The following is a 22,194-nucleotide window of genomic DNA, read 5'->3' as shown; positions in this document are numbered from 1 at the left end:
GATCTGAAACCATTGTGAGATTGACAAACTTGATCTTCACTTGAAATCTTATCATCAGTAGGCCTACCTTTCACAGATCTTAGTAGCTTTTGAGACTAAACTGATTTTTGATAATTGTCTCAGATCTGAGAATATACACACTTATACTCTCAGATGACACTTTGGCATGCATTTTTTATGTAGGCCTATAGTATTATATAAGCCTGGATCAAATGGCTGGTAAAGCTTTGTACCCATAAAATATACTTTATCACAACATGTATTCACTGCTGAACACTTTTTAGAACTGAAAGAGGTTTTTGTCCCCGCCGAACGAGTTCGAGCAGGGGACTATGAAACGGGCTCCATACGTGTGTGTGTCCGTGTGTCCGTCCGTGTGTCCGTCCGTCCGTCCGTCCGTCCGTCCGTCCGTGTGTGCGTCCGTGTGTTATCAAAATCTTCAATTTGCTACTTCTCTGTCATTTATGAGCCAATTTTGATTCTGTTTGCTTTATATGATAGCACTACATGGGAGCTTTGAAACTTCTACACAGAATTTCAGTCGTGACCTTTGACCTTGACCTTTGACCTATATTGTACATTTTGCTACAAAATGCTACTCCTTCGCCATTTCTAACCCGATTTCGATTCCGTTTGCTTTATGTGATGGCACTAGGTGAGGGCTTCAAAACTTCTACACAGAATTTTGACCTTTGACTTCTTTGACCTTTGACCTTGATTTTTGACCTGTATTGTACATTTTGCTACAAAATGCTACTCCTTCGCCATTTCTAACCCAATTTCAATTCCGTTTGCTTTATGTGATGGCACTAGGTGAGGGCTTCAAAACTTCTACACAGAATTTTGACCTTTGACTTCTTTGACCTTTGACCTTGATTTTTTGACCTGTATTATACATTTTGTTACAAAATGCTACTCCTTCGCCATTTCTAACCCGATTTCGATTCCATTTGCTTTATGTGATGGCACTAGGTGAGGGCTTCAACACTTCTACACAGAATTTTGACCTTTGACTTCTTTGACCTTTGACCTTGATTTTTTGACCTGTATTGTACATTTTGCTACAAAATGCTACTCCTTCGCCATTTCTAACCCGATTTCGATTCCGTTTGCTTTATGTGATGGCACTAGGTGAGGGCTTCAAAACTTCTACACAGAATTTTGACCTTTGACTTCTTTGACCTTTGACCTTGATTTTTTACCTATATTGTACATTGGCTACAAAATGCTACTCCTTCGCCATTTCTAACCGGATTTCGATTCCGTTTGCTTTATGTGATGGCACTAGGTGAGGGCTTCAAAACTTCTACACAGAATGTTGACCTTTGACTTCTTTGACCTTTGACCTTGATCTTTTGACCTACATGTATATAGTACATTTTGATACTAAATGCTACTTCCGGCGGGGACATATTTTACGCACCGCGTAATTTCTACTTTTCCTTGTTTTATTTCTTTTGAATGATGCATCATTGAATAATGAAATTTTCTTCTTCCTCCCATGCCATTTAGTTAGAGTGCTACTTTATGTCAAGCACACACACACGCACATGCACACACAAGAAAAACAAAACTTTGATAATCTCACTTATCATGATACTCAGGTGGCAGATGATTGTCTTCTTTGATTGAATATTGTACATCAGAACCTGTTATCAAGGCAAACTCCCTCAATGGAAGGTAGCAGTTCATTTACAAATTTGCAGGGTTATTACAAACTTCATAATCTTAAGTGCCATGATTTAAAAAAAAAAGTGAAGTGATGCTAGTATGTGACCTATGGAAGTTAATGCCATTTAAAATGGAAGTGAGTTGCTTGTACTTTGGTCTTGGGAAACAGGAGAGTCTGCCTAGCCCAGCACTTTTAGCAATATTATAGTGGTTCAGGTTGTCTATTTATATGCTGTAGCTGTATACCTTATGCATACTCTAGATGGAAGACACATTATACACAGGCTCATCCTTGACAGAGAAAGGGGGGGGGGGATGGGAAGGGGGATGAGTTAGTTGCACACTCACACACATGCAGGCACACACACACAAATTAGGGCATGCAGTTTTGTACATAACCTTTACTGTGACCACCATAACAACATGATTTGCATGTAAAATAAATCAATTGGCTCAATTTTGTATTGTAGCAACTACAGTTATGACTCTTGCCCTTTTTTTTTACCATGTACAATGGTTCCATATTCATAGAATGACTGTAGGTTTTTCACAGACATGAACAGGTTTATGTGCTGCAAATGATTTCACAGTCACTGATGCATAACTCCTAGTAGTTTCAAGCTTTTACTTGAAATTAGCTGGACAGCAATAAAAAATCCTTTTATGGTGTCCACCCCTTCATCAACTGGCTGCTCACACAATTTGCATAGCACATGTATTTCTTTGGAGCTTCATGCATGATATGTAAAGAAGACAAAAGCATATATGAATATATACTTCAATATATATACATGTATATATATATATATATATATATATATATATATATATACATTTATATTAAGAGTACAAAACAGTCGTATAAACACCACAGGAGCCAAAAAATTGGACTGACGTTTCGGTCAAAGACCTTTATCACAGTAAGTCTGAACATAAACAAGATGCAAGAAACTACGAGGACGCATAAGTTTCCAAGATACAAATAATAATAACAAAAGGCTGGCTGGACACATAGTATAAGTGCTAGGGAGTGACGCCACAAAAGAAAGAAAGAATAAAGTGCGAATGCTATTATGACGCAAGAAAACCTAGGCACGTATTAAAGTAAGCGCATGAGGCAATAAAAGAAAGTATGGATTGATGCCAATTTAAAAAAATTGAAAAATTAAAAAAATTAAAAATTAAATAAACAAACAAATAGACAAAACAAAATGCATGGCATCACAATTAAAGAAAATAGAAAAAGGAGAGGTCCAAGATGAGAAGCGTAAGAAAAGCAACAAGCGCGTCTAGAGAGAGACGTCATAATAGTAATAGCCTTCTTCACCGACCGAGGTTACCCCGCTAAGATTGTTGAAGAGGCAAAGGCTAAGGCTAGCAGGATTACCTGACAACAAGCTCTCACCAAGAGTCCCAACACTTCCAACTCCCGTACCCCTCTGGTCATGACGTACAACAAGACAACAGAGCGCATCGCTCGTGCTGTTCGTGCCAACCTGAACATCCTAGGTTCCCACGAATCTACAGAGAAGGTATTTGGTGTGGATCCTATTGTTACTGCGTACAGGAGAGATCGCAACCTGAAAAAACATCTGGTCCGCTGTAAACTTCTAGCCAACCGAGATGACGCTTCTCCCGGCACCACTACATGCATGCGACCCAGATGCAAGACCTGTGCCCTTGTCTCTTCTGATGATGTGATGGGTTTCAAAGGTACATGGCACATTTGAGGGCAGTACACTTGCGTTACAAGCAATGTCATAATAGGATTGACGTGTACTCTCTGTGGCATGGTGTATAACGGCAAGACGAAAAGACGACTGGCAGATAGGGTCACCGAGCACTTGATGTCTATTCAGTTGAACACCCTTGGACTTAATTCTCGTTGCTCGTCATTTTAACCTCGCTAACCACACTTGCAACGATGTCAAGGTATGTGTACTACGAACCTGCCTTGACGAGAGAGAAAGATGATGGAGGAGAAAATCATCTTCAACCTCGGAACTTTCCAGCCTCATGGGATCAATGCTACATTTTGATCTTTCAAAATTAATCAGTAAACTTTGATTCCACGAACTTTTCACTATGCTCAGGACTTAAGCATTACTTTATTATTTTCATATACTTTTTTTTTCGTGATTATCATTATTGTTTGTGTATGTATGCGTGAGCGCATCTCACGTCTTTTGTAATTATTTGGAACTTTATTTTCTCCCCCTTTTTTTTCCTTGCTCTTTTTTTTCCTTTACTACTTTGGGTCATTTTCTTTTTATGACGTCTCTCTCTAGATGCGCTTTTTGCTTTTCTTACGCTTCTCATCTTGGACCTCTCCTTTTTCTATTTTCTATTGTGACGCCATGCATTTTGTTTTTTGTTTGTCTGTTTATTCATTCAATTTTTTTATTCTTTTATTTCTTTATTTTTTAAAGGCATCAATCCATACTTTCTTTTATTGCGTCACGCGCTTACTTTAATACACGTTTAGGTTTTCTTGCGTCAGATTTAGGTGTTTATTCCTCGGTCTTTTTGTTCCTCTCTACCGTCACACAGTACACGTGGTATCTAAGTCTATGCCTTGTACCAGGTAACCATACCAATTATGTGCACAAACAAGACGAGTAACCCGATTTTTGCTTCTTCTCTGTGAATGAACTTGGCGGCTGAGGGTCAACCGCAGCAAGGTCGAATGATGAACCTGGGCTTATTATTTTTGTCCCCGCCGAATGAGTTCGAGCAGGGGACTATGAAACGGGCTCCGTACGTGTGTGTGTCCGTGTGTCCGTCCGTGTGTCCGTCCGTCCGTCCGTCCGTCCGTGTGTCCGTGTGTGCGTCCGTGTGTGATCAAAATCTTCAATTTGCTACTTCTCTGTCATTTATGAGCCAATTTTGATTCTGTTTGCTTTATATGATAGCACTACATGGGAGCTTTGAAACTTCTACACAGAATTTCAGTCGTGACCTTTGACCTTGACCTTTGACCTATATTGTACATTTTGCTACAAAATGCTACTCCTTCGCCATTTCTAACCCGATTTCGATTCCGTTTGCTTTATGTGATGGCACTAGGTGAGGGCTTCAAAACTTCTACACAGAATTTTGACCTTTGACTTCTTTGACCTTTGACCTTGATTTTTTGACCTATATTGTACATTTTGCTACAAAATGCTACTCCTTCGCCATTTCTAACCCGATTTCGATTCCGTTTGCTTTATGTGATGGCACTATGTGAGGGCTTCAAAACTTCTACACAGAATTTTGACCTTTGACTTCTTTGACCTTTGACCTTGATTTTTGACCCATATTGTACATTTTGCTACGAAATGCTACTCCTTCGCCATTTTTAACCCGATTTCGATTCCGTTTGCTTTATATGATGGCACTAGTTGAGGGCTTCAAAACTTCTACACAGAATTTTGACCTTTGACCTCTTTGACCTTTGACCTTGATTTTCGACCTATATTGTGCATTTTGCTACAGAATGCTACTCCTTCGCCATTTCTAACCCGATTTCGATTCCGTTTGCTTTATGTGATAGCACTAGGTGAGGGCTTCAAAACTTCTGCACAGAATTTTGACCTTTGTCTTCTTTGACCTTTGACCTTGATTTTTGACCTATATTGTACATTGGCTACAAAATGCTACTCCTTCGCCATTTCTAACCCAATTTCGATTCCATTTGCTTTATGTGATGGCACTAGGTGAGGGCTTCACAACTTCTACACAGAATTTGGACCTTTGACTTCTTTGACCTTTGACCTTGATTTTTTACCTATATTGCACATTTTGTTACAAAATGCTACTTCCGGCGGAGACATATGTTACGCACCGCGTAATTTCTACTTTTCCTTGTTTTTTATTGTTGTATTCTTGTCGGCGTCATCAGCTTATCATGATGAAGGGCTGCAGTGTATGACTCAAAGCAACTTACCGACAGCTGATTATTTGTCGCTAGAGTAACTACGAGTAGGAATTTGATCTCGATTCTATGCTAGGTTTTTTAGGAACGATATGGGACCTATTGTCATCCCCTATTTTTTTTCTTTTTTTTCTTTTTGTCACTTCGTTCCTCTCTCATGTACTTGAATGCAAAGTCAAACTGCTAAGCCGGTGGACGCTGTGACCTAATCTTGGTTAATAAATGTATTTCAGCAGCTGGTCTTTAATGTGATATATCAAATCAACTTTGCTGCATTTTTACTTTTGATAATTATGGTATGCAATTTTATACGACCGCTACACGGGCCATGACACTACATGGCAACATAATTATGCTTTTTGATATATCTAGCCATTTTTTTTCCTTTTATCCTTTCACATACCTGTAATTTGCAGCATCACTAACATCGACGTTGCCATGGTTGTTGAATCATTTATATATTTCCGATAGGTCAATACAAATTTTTCTTTGGTATTTATTCCACCAGTATAATTTTTTTCCCTCTTTTGTATAATTATAGAAATGTCATGCACCCTTATGTCTAAATTAATACTCTTTGATATGTGTCAAAGGGGGTAGCAGAAAGAGGAAGAGGAAAAGTGTATTAACCATCTTATTTTTTTTTCTGTGTATCAGTGTAACAAAGAAACCCGAAATGAATTATTATGTGGGTTTAATGACTGTGTATTTGAAAATGTGGGCAGGGTTCGTCGAGTATGACGCTCTGATACATTTTGTATGTATTCAGTAATAGCTAAGCTTTTTTTAAAGTCCTCTTTATTGGTATTATCCATTACTCTCTCCACACGGCATTCCATTTCGGATATGCCTGTTGCTGGTAACCACATTACAAGTTTTAGTAAATGATCATATCTGTTTGTATACTCTAGGCACCTAAAATGCAATGTGAAATTTTGGTGTTACGGTTTCGGTAGACGAGGGAGCTACGCCTGGCCTCGTTTTCTTTTAGTTTTTTTTTATGTAACATTGTCTCGTATAATACTTAAAATTGAAATCAAAATTGATGTCGATAATTAACTGGTTTAACCACAGTTTTTTGCTGATACTATGGCGTTGTTGGTTAATCTTATACGTGAGCTAAAGACTTATATCATTCATGAGTGGTATTTTTACTCATGTGTTTCAAGCACGCCGGGAGCTCCGCCTTGTTTGACGTCTGGGTTTAGTTATGTTCTGAGCAATATGTGTGCTTTTGTTGTTTTGTCTGTGTTTTGTTGTTTATGTTTTGTTGTTTATGTTGTCACTTGTCATGCTATCTCTCGTATTCACACTCAGCTGTTAATCTATTTCCAGTCCATGGTTTGGTCCCGCTCTGCTTATGTAAAGTTTGTTATTTTCCAATTAGGAGCCTATGCTCCATATCTAACACTTAATTTTGGTTGTTAATAATGGCGCAGATAGATAATTTTGCTTTTCATTCTTTAGGGAATGAAGATTTGATTGACGTTTTTGGAATCAATCAAAAGGATCAACAAAGTAAAAATAACTCATTTAGATATGAATGCCGTGCAGCAGATACCATTAATTCTATTTTTGATAATTTGAATGTGAATGAAGAAAATACATTATATCAAGGTTCTGATTATCTAACGATTAATCAGTTTCAGTCTTTAGAGATATCGAATGATGATTTTTCATTGATGCACCTGAATGTTAGAAGTTTAAATAGTAACTTCGAACATTTACAATCTTTATTAGAAAATCCTATTCAATTTCATTTTCTGTTATTGGGCTCACTGAGATGTGGCTTACTAAAAATTCCCCTAATTCTTTTGCATTTTCTGGTTATGATTTTATTACAAATAATAGAACTAATAAGGTAGGAGGAGGGGTTGCATTTTATATTAAACAACATTTTGATTATTTTGTACACACTGAACTTAACTCTATGAATGAAATTTTAGAATCTTTGGTTGTTGAAATAAATATCCCAAAGTCTAGGAATATTTTGATTACATTGATATATAGACCTCCAAACTCCAGCAGTGCATTATTCTTAGAAGCTTTACAAGATCTCATCCATAACCCAATTTTTGTTAATAAAGAATGCTTTATTATGGGCGATTTCAATGTAGATATTTTTAAATGTCACACAGCAAATGCTTTTCAGAATTTTCGTGATAGTATGCTTCAGGCTTCCTTTATACCACTTATTACTAAACCCACCCGAGTAACAAATAATACAGCTTCACTTATTGATAATATATATTGTAATGTTACGCCCACTTCTAAATCGAATATTATTTTATCTGATATATCAGACCAGTTCCCAATTTTCACATCCATCCCAGTCACCACGAAACCAATTAGTCCCACAAGAGAAGTATTCAGAAAAGTTACACCGGATAATTTACAGAATTTGAAGAATAGTCTGAATGAAGAAACTTGGGGTGAAGTGTATAGCACTCATGATACGGATCTATCATTTGATGTCTTTATGAATATTTTGAATTCTCATTTAGAGAAATATGTTCCTTAGGTAGAAGTTAAACGTGATTACAAAAAGTATCCTAGATCACCATGGATAACAAAATCTCTTTTACGATCTATAAATTGGAAAAATAATTTGTATTATGCAGATAAAATTAAATGCACTGAACAATCTCACCGTAAATATATTATGTATAAAAATACTCTGACAAGAATATTGCGTTAGGAAAAAAAGAAGTATTACACTGATCAGAAATCTTTTTTGAAGTATGATGTGAGTAAGACTTGGAAAATAATAAACAGTGCTATAAATAAAAAAATGATAAGTTTTGTATAACAAAAGTTGTTTCTGATGATAAGGAAATAACAGACCCTGTGTCGATTGCAGATGCATTTAACCTTTACTTTTCTCAGATTTGACATGATCTTGCCAATAAAATCCTACATGTCAAAAGAAATTCTATGAATTTCTTAAATCACCCAATTCAAATTCATTCTTTTTGATCCGAGTATTAGCTATGAGGTAAAGGATATTATTATGAGTTTGGAAAGTAAAAGAAGCTTGGGACCTGATTGTATTGATAACGTCATTTTGAAAAATATAAATGAGAATATTGTTGAACCTTTAACTTATATTTTTAATTTGTCATTAAGTACTAGTAGTGGTGTTGTTCCATTACGAATGAAAATTGTCAAAGTAATCCCAATCTTTAAGAAAGGTAACAAGGAAGATATTAGTAATTATAGACCAATTTCATTGTTGTCATCATTTTCAAAATTGTTAGAAAAAGTTGTTTGTTCTAGACTCCTTAAATTTCTTGATTTTTATGATATCATTTCTGATTCACAATTCGGTTTCCGCAAAGGACATAGCACTTCTCAAGCAATTCTCTTCTTTATTGAAAAAGTAGCCAAAGCAGTAGATAGGGCTCATCACACAGTGGGTGTCTTCCTGGACCTCTCCAAGGCCTTCGATACTATTGATCATAAAATATTACTTCATAAATTATGTCACTATGGTATACGTGGCAAGGCCTCATATGGAGTGGTTCAGGAGTTACCTTTCAGATCGTAAACAGTACATTTTCTTATCTGGTCAAAACTCCTGCAACCAATCTGTCAACTGTGGTGTTCCTCAGGGTAGTTTACTGGGACCTCTTTTATTCATTTTGTATATAAATGATATATAAAATGCTTCTAATATCTTATCTTTTGTACTTTTTGCTGATGATTCTAATGTTTTTCTTTCTCATTCAGATCCTCATATTTGGTGGATTTGTTAAATTCTGAATTAAAGAAATTGTTATGTTGGATAAGGTCAGATAAGTTGTCTATAAACCTTCTTAAAACTAAATGTATATTATTTAGTAATACTTTAAATAATCTCCCTGATATAAGAATAGATGATATAGTTATAGATGAAGTTTCATCAATGAAGTTCGTGGGTTTGGTTATTGACAATAAACTTTCATGGAAGTCACATATTGATAGTATTTGTCACACAATATCTCGAAATATTGGTGTTATTAATAGAGTTAAATATTATTTTCCCATTCCCACCCTATTACTGTTATATTCAGCTTTGATTTTTACCTTATTTTAATTATGGCATCATAGTTTGGGGGAACACACATCCAACCTATCTCGACAGACTTTCCCGTCTCCAGAAAAAAGCTCTTTGAATAATTTGTCATGTATCTTGGAGAGCCCACACCGATGTTTTATTCTCTGAAAATTTTTTTTTAAAGATAACCGATATTTATTATTATTGTCTTGGCCAATCTATGTATAAACTCTCTAATAATTTTTTACCATCTGTTTTCACAAGCATGTTTGCGAGAAACCGCTCATTCCATAAATATCCGACTCGTCACTCTGATGAATTCCATCTGCCTTTAACTAGAACTATTTTTACACAATCTACATTTGCTGGGCCTAAGTATTGAAATCTTTTGTAACAGTTTAAGGACATCACCAAGTTTAAGTTCTTTTAAGAGTAATCTGAAGAAAAATATTTTGAACAGTTATAAGAATTTATCTAAATATCATTATGAAAATCAATATTTTGAATATTAATTTTATTGAATTGAAAAATTGTGCTGATTCTTTATTGGTTGCAAAGAAGTGTAAATTCCAACCTTATATTCTGTTGAAATCACAGCTAAGCGGCTTCATCCATCCACTACCTCTCGTCTTCTATTTTTTTTTCTTTTATCTTCTCTCCACGTAATAAGTTTCTTTCTTTTCCTCTCTCTCTCTCTCTCTCTCTCTCTCTCTCACACACACACACACACACACAACGCACACACACACACACACACACTCTCTATTTCTCTCTCCCTCTCTGTCTCTCTTTCTCTCCTCTCTCTTCCAGCATGACAGCGACTTAGTGTAGGGATAGTTATAGGTCTTTTGTCTTAGTTTCTTTGTTTCATCCTTTTTCAATGTATATCAGTCAATCAATCATATGATTACTTGTATTACGTGTGGGGGGAATGCACCCTACAAGCCCAGCTTTTTAGCATTCCTCCCCATTTCCAACATTTTCGTATACTTACAATTTTTCTGTAAACTTATCCTTTATTTTGTATTATGATGAAATTTATGTACTTGTATTCAATTTCTGTAATATATTTATATGTTTTTGTTGGAAATGAAAAATAAATGAAAGAATGAAAAAATGAATAACCTTCGCACTTTGTTGCTTTAAATTGCGCTTTATTCTTTCTTCCTTTTGTGGCGTCACTCCCTAGTGCTTATACTATGCGTCCAGCCAGCCTTTTATTATTATTATTTGTATCTTGGCAACTTATGCGTCCTCGTAGTTTCTTGCATCAAATTGTTTATGTTCAGACTTACTGTGATAAAGGTCTTTGACTGAAGCGTCAGTCCAATTTTTTGGCTCCTGCGGTGTTTATACGACTGTTTTTTACTCTTGATATCTTTTTATTACACACTGACGCAGAACTTTCATATTTTGATATATATATATATATATATTTCAATAATTAGGTGATCCGAGTATCCTCTCGGATCACCTTCTGTATCTGTACGGATTCTTTCTTCTTCTTCTTCTTCTTCTTTCTTTATTTCTGGACAAATTTTGTGTATCGATTAGCTCAGAAAGTATTCTTCCTATCAATTTCAAACTTATACCATATATGTATCATGTCCCAAAGACGACGGGTCTAATAAAATCATAGTGATCAATTGACCATGACGTCACTATGACGTCATTATATGAAAACACATTCTCAATCATATCTCATCAAAGGAATGGAATTTTTCAATGAAATTTACGTCACATATATTTCAAGTTATGCGCATTCTACTCATATTCTCAAAATTCATATTTTCTCTTAAAACGCGCACGTTGAAATATGTGTATGCTCAAATCGAGCTCAAATTTTTTTTGCACACGTTTCAGACCATTTGGAGCATTTTTGGAAAAATTGAAAAAATTGGACGGACGCGTACGCGTGCGCACATATACGCACGCACAGCTCATATGCAATAGAAATTTCCCGTTTTTTTACACTTATCGGATGCCTAAAATGTCAAGGAATATTTCTACCAAGTTTCAAGTCAATCTGACCCAATATGACGTCATACGGGCCCGTCAAAGTTGAAATTCCGCGCGTGCGTCAATGGGGATATACAGTGCAACGATGCCAAAAAAACGCCAATTTTAAATCCGATTTTACTCGTCAGGATGGACGGTGACCCCCCATTTTCTTTACATATTCTGAAAGCTGATGAGTTGGACATGTTATTTCATGGGTTGGCGATGCTGGCAAAATGATTAAAAGATATCAAATTTCTTAATAAAGTAAAAAAAGTAAATTTTCAAAATGACGTCATCAAATTTCAAGTTCACTCGAGCGTATCTCACTTATCCTTTTCCAATTTACACCCAGATTTCAGTATGTTGTAGCTTATTAAATGATCTTTCATTAATATAGTTACAACATTTTGATTGGATGATGGCATCACCTCGTAAAAATGGATTGAAAGTAATATTGTCAAATTTGACCAGTTTACGTGTTATCTCTATGGGAGTGCAGTTTTTCTGGAAATGAAAATTGACATGACTCTCTTTTTCGAGCACTAGCTCACTTATGCTTTGGTGAATTTCTCCCAGATTTTAGTATGTTGTAGCTGAGACTTTGGGCTATCGTAAATGTGCCCTCCTTTTTTTCATACGATGTCGGCATCACGTCGAAAAACTTGGTTGAAAATGGCACGAGGCTTCGATGCAGCACCATTTTGCTTGATACACAGGGCCTATGGAGAATGAAATAGGTCATTGCGTAGCGCATCCGACTCGTAATCCTACGGTCCTTGGTTCGAGGCTCAACCCTGCCAATATTTTTTTTTTTATTTTTTTAATTTTTTTTAAACACTTTTTTTCTTCTTTTTCTTTAGTTAATCATAATCTCCCTTTCCTTACTTTATCTTTTTCTGATTTTTTCATGCTTCTCCTTCAAATTTCTATAAAATAACAATTTTTTCCTTATTTTTCTTTCTTTCTACTACTTTCTGTGCAATAGATGAGTAACAACAATGGCTATCAATCCCATATTTTGCACATGTTTAGTACATGTCACGTACATTATTTCATAAAATAACAACTACTTGATCGGACACCATCTTGGGTATGTAAATTGGGGTCAAAGGTCATAAATGTTTCATCCTGTATCTTGGTGAATACATGTCCTATCTTTCCCATATTTTGCATACGTAAAGACCATGTTACAAAGATCATTTCACAAAATAACCACTTTTTGCTCAGATGCCATCTTGTTTGTGCAAAGTCGGGTCAAAGGTCATATGTACTTCTTTCTTTATCTTCGATATGACGTGTTATCTTTACTGGAGGGAATTTTTCTAGATGTGGAAATTGACATGACTATCTTTATCGAGCACTTGCTCACTTAAGCTTAGGTGAATCTCTTCCAAATTTTAATATGTTGTTGCTGAGACTTTGGCTATCATTAGTATGCATTATGTTTTTTTCTTACGATGTCGGGATCACGTCCAAAAACTTGGTTGAAATTAAAGCTTATCTTCGATGTATTGAAATATTTCTTCTTTTTGCAACTTTCTTTGCACAAACTCAAGAAAAACATAACCTATCACCACCATATTTTGTACATGTTTAGGTCATATCACGTACAGTATTTCATGAAATAACAACTACTTAATTGAATGCCATTTTGGGTATGTAAATTAGGGTCAAATGTCATAAATGTTTCATTCTGTATCTTGGTGTATACATGTCCAATCTTTCCCATATTTTGTACACGCAAAGACCATGTTACAAGAATTATTTCACAAAATAACCACTTTTTGTCCATATGTCATCTTGGGTGTGCAAAGTGGGGTCAAAGGTCATATGTACATCTTTCTGTATCTTCGTTATGACGTGTTATCCTATGGGAGGAAATTTTTCTAGATGTGAAAATTGACATGTTTGTCTTTATCGAGCACTAGCTCACTTACCGTTTGGTGAACTTCCCCCAGGTTTTAATATATTGTAGCTGAGACTGCGCTATCGATAACGTGTCCTCTGTTTTTTTCGTACGACGTCGAAATAACGTTAGAAAACCTCGCCAAAATAAATGCTTATCTTTGATGTATTTTCATATTTCTTTTTTTAACCTTCTTTGCAATAATTCAAGAAAAACAGCCCCTATATCACCTCAATATTTTGCACATGTTTAGTTTATGTCATGTACATTATTTAATAAAACAACAACTACATGCTTGGATCAGACACCATATTGGGTATGTAAATTAGGGTCAAAGGTCATAAATGTTTCATCCTGTATCTTGGTGAATACATGTCCTATCTTTCCCATATTTTGCACACGCAAAGACCATGTTACAAGAATCATTTCATAAAATAATCACTTTTTGCTTAGACGCCATCTTGGGTGTGCAAAGTGAGGTCAAAGGTCAAATATACTTCATTCTGTATTTCCGTTAGTGTATACGGAATTCGGTACCAAAGATGGCAGGTCTCACTCCCTTTTCTAAATGAGAATCCAAACATCACACGGCCAATGTCCCGTCAACACAGATGAAACCTGTATGGTCATGAATATTTGGATCAGGACTCAAATCATTGATTTTCGAAGAGATCGGATCACCTAATTTGTCAGTGTTGACAAATTCCGGTTCTAGTTGAAATTGTATCAGTTATAAAGCATGTCTATATTGTATTTTATGTGATCCTGCCTCCAGACAAATGTGCTGCCTCCATCAGCATGGGCCATTGTAAATCATCGAATACATCCATCTCAGACCATAGCTCAGGTATTATCAATACTAGTTGTATTCGTCCAGTCCATAGAATAATTTTGTGTGTATGGCCCTTGCATGTATTTTTTTGTTTTTTTGCTTCATTGTTGACAATGAGGAAAATGTAAGCATTATTTGATGCCACCAGGTATCACTTGTAACATGAAAAGGGGACTACTAGTAACTTAAATCAACCTATCACTTGTTGATATTAGTGGTGTTGATGCTACTATCGAACCATGAATCAAACTCTTTATTAATTATAGGCACCTCATTTCCACCAATCTTTACTTGAAGGTAGCAACTGATATCAAACTTGCATGATAAAAACATAGATTAAACTGTCTTCTGGTCTGCCAAGACGAGAGGTAATATTCTGCAGCATTTTTTTTTTTTTTACTTGCGTATGGAAAAGTTCAAATGGCCATGAAATCACACTTGGTGTGGGGTATTTATCAATGTTTTGCATTGACTACTACAGCCTACAGTATATCTGTTGTGACATATATTCTGAGGCAGATCATGAACCACATCAAATGTATGAAGTTGATGAAGAACAATGAAGACAAAAATGTGTTACATTTTTTTATTGACATAAGAAATTAAGCTGAGACAGTGTCACTGTCAATATGTTCAATTGATGGGGCATGCTATTGTCATCTGAAGTACATTATACACTTGTAGATGTGGGATTATGTCATATGATGCTTATTGGGTATAGTAGGCCTACATCTTAGTTACTTGCCCTGCAATAGCCATAGATGTACATACTTATATGAACACCATGTTAATGTTGCAGTGTGATTATTTTTATTAATATTACAGGTTATGGAACATGATAGAAATGTGATCAATGACAACAGGGTGAGAATGTCTGTGATATCTGGTACAGAGCCATCACCCATCTCGTCTTTCGGAGAGGACAGTTTTGGCTTCCAGGTTGTGGCACAAAGTATACGTCAAGTCTTCTCACCAGTCCTTGTAACTCCAAGTGAGCAACACTATATATGGTATAATTTTGTCTGCAAGAAATAAGTTGATATTTCTCATAGAATATTTGGCTACAAGTTAATGTATTATACTACAGTGAAACCCCGTTTATAACGAGGTCCATGGGACCGGCGATATTACCTCGTTATAACCGGTACCTCGTTATGACCGTACGCATCAAAAACAAAGAAAAACATAAGCACGACGTCATATACCCGTCAAAGAACATCCTTTGCGTTGTTATTGCACAATTATGAATCATTATTATTGAGAGAATAAATGGAAATTATTTGTGAATTGATAAAAAAAGAAGAAAAAAAGTAGGGATTGTAATGCGTTAATTCCTTATTTTTCTTCTGAAAATCTCTTTGCATAGTAGTTGCACATTATGTTCTTGACAAGTAGGCCTATATCATATTCGTGAGTGTTTCTACACCTACCTCTTCCTCTTATATTGAACCATTCTGAAAGAATATTTTTCGTTTTGTGAAATACAGTATAAAATGACAATGAACAAAATCAGATTGTATAAAATGCGTTTGTTCAGTTTTTCGAAACACCAGCGCAAATAGAGTAACATACATGCGTTGTTTACTGCAACTTTCAAGATATTTTACGCTGTTGGTTCCCAGCAGGAATGCGATGATTTCATGAATCATTTCGGCTGTAATCTTATACAATGTATGATCGTTGCGCCCGAAAGGATTAAAAATGCATTCTTCATTTTCTTCCGAAAATCTCTTCTCGTTTTGTACATCCATTCTTGAAAAATATGCGACAGGGAATTTGGAAGGTTGTGATCCTTTTTACGCAAATCTGTACTTCATAGACCATTCTGAAAGAAAGAAAAATCTTCATTGTGAAATGCAGTGTTAAATGGTAATGAACAAACCCAGATCTATTCAAACTGTTGAATGCATTTGTTTCTTTTTCTGAACACCGACTCTAGTAGGTTAGCATGCGTTATTCAACTATTTGTTTACACTATTGTCACCCGGTGGGATCGCATTGATTTCATTAATTATTTCGGCTTTAATCATACACACTCATATTTACATTATCATATGTTATATGATAATGAACAAAGCCAGATCTATTCAAACTGTTAAATGTTTGTTTGTTTCTTTTTCCGAACACCGACTCAATTAAGTAGATTAACATGCGTTATTCAATTATTTTTACGCTACTGTCACCCGGCGGAATAGCGATGATTTCATTAATTATTTCGGCTCTAATCATACACACTCATATTTACTAGCCAGCAAAACAAGTGAAAGTTGGAAAAGTTGAACAACATGCATTATTCAACTATTTTTACGCAACTGTCACCTGGCGGGATCGCGATGATTTCATTAATTATTTCGGCTCTAATCATACACATTCATATTTACTAACCAGCAAAACAAGTGTAAGTCGGAATAGTTGAACAACATGCGTTATTCAACTATTAGTTGAATAACTAATAGTTGACAAAATAGTTGAATAACATGCTTTATTCAACTATTTTTATGCTACTGTCACCCAGCGGGATCGAGACGATTTCAACAATTATTTTGGCTTTTAATCGTCAAACTCACATTTACTAACCAGCAAAACAAGTGTAAGTCGGAACTAAAAATGGAAAGGATATAATGATTAGTTACACACGCATTCTAAAATTGTCCATTTTTGGCCACGAGTGTCGCTACATGAAAAGTTTTTGAATGTGTTTTTTTTTTTTCTTGTTGCGGTGTGGTCTGACCTGTTACACATGCGTATCTCGTGAAAAAGAAAATTGAAAGAGTATATTCAAGAACTTAGTCGGAACATCGGAAGGTATTCCTGTGTCTTATTGCGTGGGTTAGAAGAAAACATCGAAGGAACGGTACTCTGCAAAACGGGAAAGAGACATGGATAGCGTGAATTCGGTTTTCAATGTTTTGGAACCTCGTTATATCTGATCAAATTGCTTATGTTTTTCTTTATCATGATGCACCGAAATTGTCCTCGTGATAACCGGAATCTCGTTATAATCGAACTCGTTATAACCGATTCGCTCTGCCATAGGTTTATAAGCAAAAGAAAACGGGACCGATGCGATCACCTCGTTATAAGCGGTTCCTCGTTATAACCGAACTCATTATAACGGGGTTTCATTGTATATAAAAGGTAACTTTGGCTATCCCCCCATCAATAAATTGGGAAACTTTATGTGTGTGTGAACATCTTTGTTTTTCTCCTCCAAGGCACAAAAGTAAAAATTGCAAAAATGATCAAGTTGTCATTCATGTGTAAGTGTTCTTTCATGTAACAATAAGAACAAAAGACAAATTTAACGCAATAAAAAAAAAATAATTAGGTTGCAAAAATAAACCTTTGATCTCCTATGATATCTTTGAAGCCCAAAAGATCAATAAAGGCTAAAAATAGGAAAATAAAAACCTTCTATGGAATCCAAATTCAAATGAAATGAAAGCGGAGGCAATATTTAAGAAAAAAATGGTAGCCATTTGAATTGATTTCTCAAATTAGGAAAATAATAAGTAATATTTGGTTCTTCAATTTGTCTCAGGAATTCTGGAATTAATAAATGAAAGAATGAACTAAAAATGTTTAATCATCATTGTGCCTTTACTCCCTATTTCATTTCAAGTTTGAGTTGACAGAAAATTCTTATCTTCTGCCTTTAGTTTCCCACTTTGATTTTGTTTGAGGTTATAGAGTATGAAAACTTATTCTTACTATTTCATTCATGTCCCTCATTGTGTTAAACTGGTCTTTTGTTATCATTGTTATCTTGAAGGGCATTTGCAAATAAAAGACAACGTCAAATTTTGCAACTTTTACAGACTGTACTTTTGTGCATTGGAGGACAAAAATGAATGTGTTCACTCACGTGCAAAATTTTCCTTTATATTGACCTACTAGATCGATAGCCAATTACATTACTTTTAGTATAATATATAATACATTGTTTTTCACCAAAACCTTCTATGAAAAATATGAACTCAAAAAAGTATTTACTTTAAATTCTTTTTAATTGCTGAGTGTATGTAAATGAGAAAAGACTGCAGAGTTTCATATCCTTTGATCAGACTTTTCAAAACCTATGGTACAGTCTCTAATTCATGCCCTTCATATTAGATGCCTTGTTATACAGCACTTTTTGAGTACTTCCAGGGGTAATGCAATTTTCCCAAAGCCCATACTTTTTCATCCACATTCAACCTGGTCTGTAACAATTAATTACTGTTAACTACAAGTTTACGTGTGCATGACACTTTCACAAACTTTGTGAGGAGTCAGGATTCCAAAAAGTGAAATGCACATGAGTTTTTTGTCCTTACAATGCATTGAATGCCAGTGGCAATTTGCGAATGTTTCTGGTCTTAAAAAGTATTCTCTCATTTCGTAATTGTGACATTAAACTTGCTTTTCTAAACAGTCTAAAATTTATGAAAGTTTTAGGAGCCAATTATTTTGGGTAAGATTTAGCAAACTTCTCTAAAAATGCTGCATTAGAAACATATCCAGGCAATTACCCCCCCCCCCCCCCTATAAATACTGGTTAGTGGTAAGGTTAGAGTAAAGAATAGGGTTAGGGTTATGTTTAGGGTTAGGAGTTTAGGTTAGGGTTAGGATTGGGTTCAGGATTAGGATTAGGGCCAGGAGAAGGGTCCGGGTAATTGCCCTAGACCCATTAGAAATTGTATGCAAAAGTGACATCTTCAAAACAAAAGTCTCTCAAGTTATGGTACCGTATTGTTCTTTGTTGAAGGTGTCATGATAGGCAACACTGACACCAGGCACTACTGGAACCTGGCTGATGACATCTACCGCTTCGCACCAACTATTGCAATGGGACCAGAGGATTTGAAACGCTTTCATGGGATAAATGAAAGGATATCTGTCAAGAATTATGAGAAAGCTGTCAATTTCTTCTACCATGTCATGCACAATGCTGATCAGATAACTTTGCATCCCTCACACAGCCATTCTGGGGAACTGTAATTTGTTGTTAAACTACAAGTGTACCTCATACCAGACCTACATGGTGTATCTTAGAATGTCCAGCTACACCCACTCACACAGTTGGGGTGTTCAAGGGCTGCGTTTATCAACTTTCCCCTGTTTAAATAGCTTTCCAAAGCCCTTTCCAAAGCCCTGTACTATTAATGTGCCGCTTGTTTTCTAAAAGAAGGGACGGCGAAAAGCAATTACCATCATAAAGACATATCTTCTTCAAGAGTGACGAGTCATGATGCAATGCCACATGAATCAATTGTCTTCATATCTGTGAGGCAGCTCCAGTTTAGCACATACTTCAAATATTTCTGAGTGGCGGCATGAGACTTTGGCTGCGTTTATCAACTTTCCCCTGTTTAAGCGGCTTTCAAAAGCCGTTTCCAAAGCCCTTTAGAGACGGCTTCCAAAATAGTTGCGTTTATCAACTCTTTGTGAACACGATAACTGGCCTGTCACTGCACAGCTGCATTGCGCAATTCGACCCAAGGAGAAGAGGTCATAATAAGGCGTGCATTGTTCATAACTGCAGTACAATACTAAAAGCCGTTTCAAAACAGCTTTGCATTTATCAACTTCAAAAGGCTTTTACAAACAGGTTTCTGAAAACCTGTATAGGAAACCTGTTTGGAAAGCCATAAATTTGCGGCTTTCGAAAAGGCTTTCCGAAAGGGCTTTTACAAACAGCTTTGCGTTTATCAACTCGTAAAAATTCCTTGAAAGCTGTTTGGAAAACCTGTTTCTGCCGAGAAAAGGAGAGTTGATAAACGCACCCTCTCGAAAAGGCTTTCCGAAAGGGCTTTGAAAGCGGCTTTGCGTTTATCAACTCGTAAAAATTCCTTGAAAGCTGTTTGGAAAACCTGTTTCTGCCGAGAAAAGGAGTTGATAAATGCACCCAAGGTCAACCATGAGGTTAGATGTATGTACAGTATATTACTGACAATGAAAGCCATCATCTGTAATATGAAAAGTGTCAAATGATATCACCTGTACCTGATGCCAAGCAAAATAGCAAATTTCGCGTAGTGTAAACCTGGAACATGCTTGTCATTTAGATTTCAATGTGAAAAAATTGTTGTTGACAAAGAGCAGTTACAAAGTGTGTTATACTTACAACTGATGGAGTCATGCAGGTAGTTGATTAGAGTCTTTGTTTGGGTATTGAGGTGGATTCAGGTTTTAACATATTTTTGCATGATGTTAACATCTATGCTTCTTTGACTTTTTGCCCAAACCATATGCAAGAGCACTCTGTGCAAGGGTTCTGGCGGTGACTAATTGGCATGCTTGGATGTGAACAGGCATATGAAGTTTTTAGGATATGAATACAGTGTACTCTAGTTGATCTGATTGGAGACTGTATCGTGGTATCTGATATGTATGTATCTTTATTTGGACACTTCTGGTAGAACTGTAAATGATGTTTAGATTTCATACAAATTAGCTGTTGTCATTACCAGAATGATGATGATAATGATGATTTTTATCATAATAATTTCTGTGGTGATGATGAATGATGGTATCGCTAATAGTTCTTGTTATTTATCATCATAATTATCATTTTCATTGATGAAATGATGGAATGTGCATTATGTGTAGCATTGCAACAGCATACTCAGGAAAGCAGCAAGCTCTGTAAAAGTCAAAAGTCATAGCTACATTAATATAGCTATAAAAATGCCATGGTCTTTCCTTCAATTGTTTATGCATGACTTACTGATGATTTTGCCATAGCGAGGAACCCAAGCTCTGGATTGCAGGAAAGGACAGGGTCCCCATAGGTCCAATATTAAGGAACCTTTTAAAACTTTTTCTCTATAACCAGAAAGGATTGAGTCAATGCTTTGAGTAAAAACATTGGTGAGTGTACTTTCAATTCCTCTATGGCAGATTAAGGGATGGCCTCATTGGTGCTGCGACCAATTGGGGGCAGCTTTCACAATTAGATTTGTTTTTTAATGGTATAATACTTTCTACAAATTTGGCAGATATAATTGCCAGTGTGATGGAATATACAAATGGACACCATGTCCCCTGGAGGTCCCCCAGAGCTCCCCTCCCCCAACTTCACTGTATTCTTCTAAGCTAACAATATACAAGTCCCAGAATGCTTGGAAGGTGAACTTGTGATACTCTGCAGATGAGCATGAAACCCACTAGGTTTCTTGTTTGAAAGATCAAATATTCCAGTTTGAAAGATAGGAAACCAACATGGGCAAATTTCAGCATCACGGAAAGAAGTTTTTAGGAGGACCTGATTTTCATTTCACTTTAAATGCACACAATTTGAGTAGAAATGTACCCAAGAATTGTTTCCTAAACTTTTCTTAGCAAATTCTTTTATTTTACCAGTAATCCAAATTTTATGTCAAAATACAGCTTAAAGTTCATGGAAATGTGGAACTTTTTCCCCCTCATATTTTGTCTCGGAAATAGAGGATCAGAATGGGATGAAAGCCTTTACAAATACTGTAGGTGGATTACTGTAATGCTTTAGAACCCATCAAACATGCATTTGCATGGATTCCAAACAGTTTCCACTCCCTCTATCTGTAATACTTCACTGTAACAATGCAAAGGTTGTCCTAATGCAACATACATTAAAGGCGAGTTTAGTTGCGATATATTGCTGGGGCATGATGTGGGTGTGTCGTTATGTCATTATGGGTCATGTCCCTGTAGTGCACTAGTACCAGATGCAAGCAGACAGTATGATAAAATACATGCACACAGTCAAATTTGTACTATTTCATACCTCATTTGATGAATTCTTGATTCTTATTGGGCGCAAGGTATAGTATCAATTTCCGCTATACTGCTCAGCAGTCAGCTAGTGGCTT

General features: G+C 36.0%; 1 protein-coding gene across 1 annotated transcript in view; it reads left to right on the top strand.

The window, feature by feature from the left end:
• The window catches only part of LOC139713606 (N-fatty-acyl-amino acid synthase/hydrolase PM20D1-like), a 78,478-nt gene extending 56,497 nt beyond the window's left edge, over positions 1-21,981 (top strand). The window contains exons 10-12 of the mRNA XM_071625312.1: positions 14,306-14,377; positions 15,188-15,353; positions 19,110-21,981. Of these exons, the coding sequence (XP_071481413.1) occupies positions 14,306-14,377; positions 15,188-15,353; positions 19,110-19,342 (471 nt within the window). The 3' untranslated portion in view covers positions 19,343-21,981. The remainder of the gene's footprint in view (positions 1-14,305; positions 14,378-15,187; positions 15,354-19,109) is intronic.
• Positions 21,982-22,194: the final 213 nt, after the last annotated feature.

This window comes from Diadema antillarum, unplaced genomic scaffold, assembly GCF_040938485.1.
Source record: "Diadema antillarum isolate AM-2024a unplaced genomic scaffold, OU_Dant_1.0 seq00002013_RagTag, whole genome shotgun sequence".
In the NCBI taxonomy this organism is placed as follows: Eukaryota; Metazoa; Echinodermata; class Echinoidea; order Diadematoida; family Diadematidae; genus Diadema; species Diadema antillarum.
Note: the sequence above shows the minus strand (reverse complement) of the source record. Positions and strands in the feature narration are given on the sequence as shown.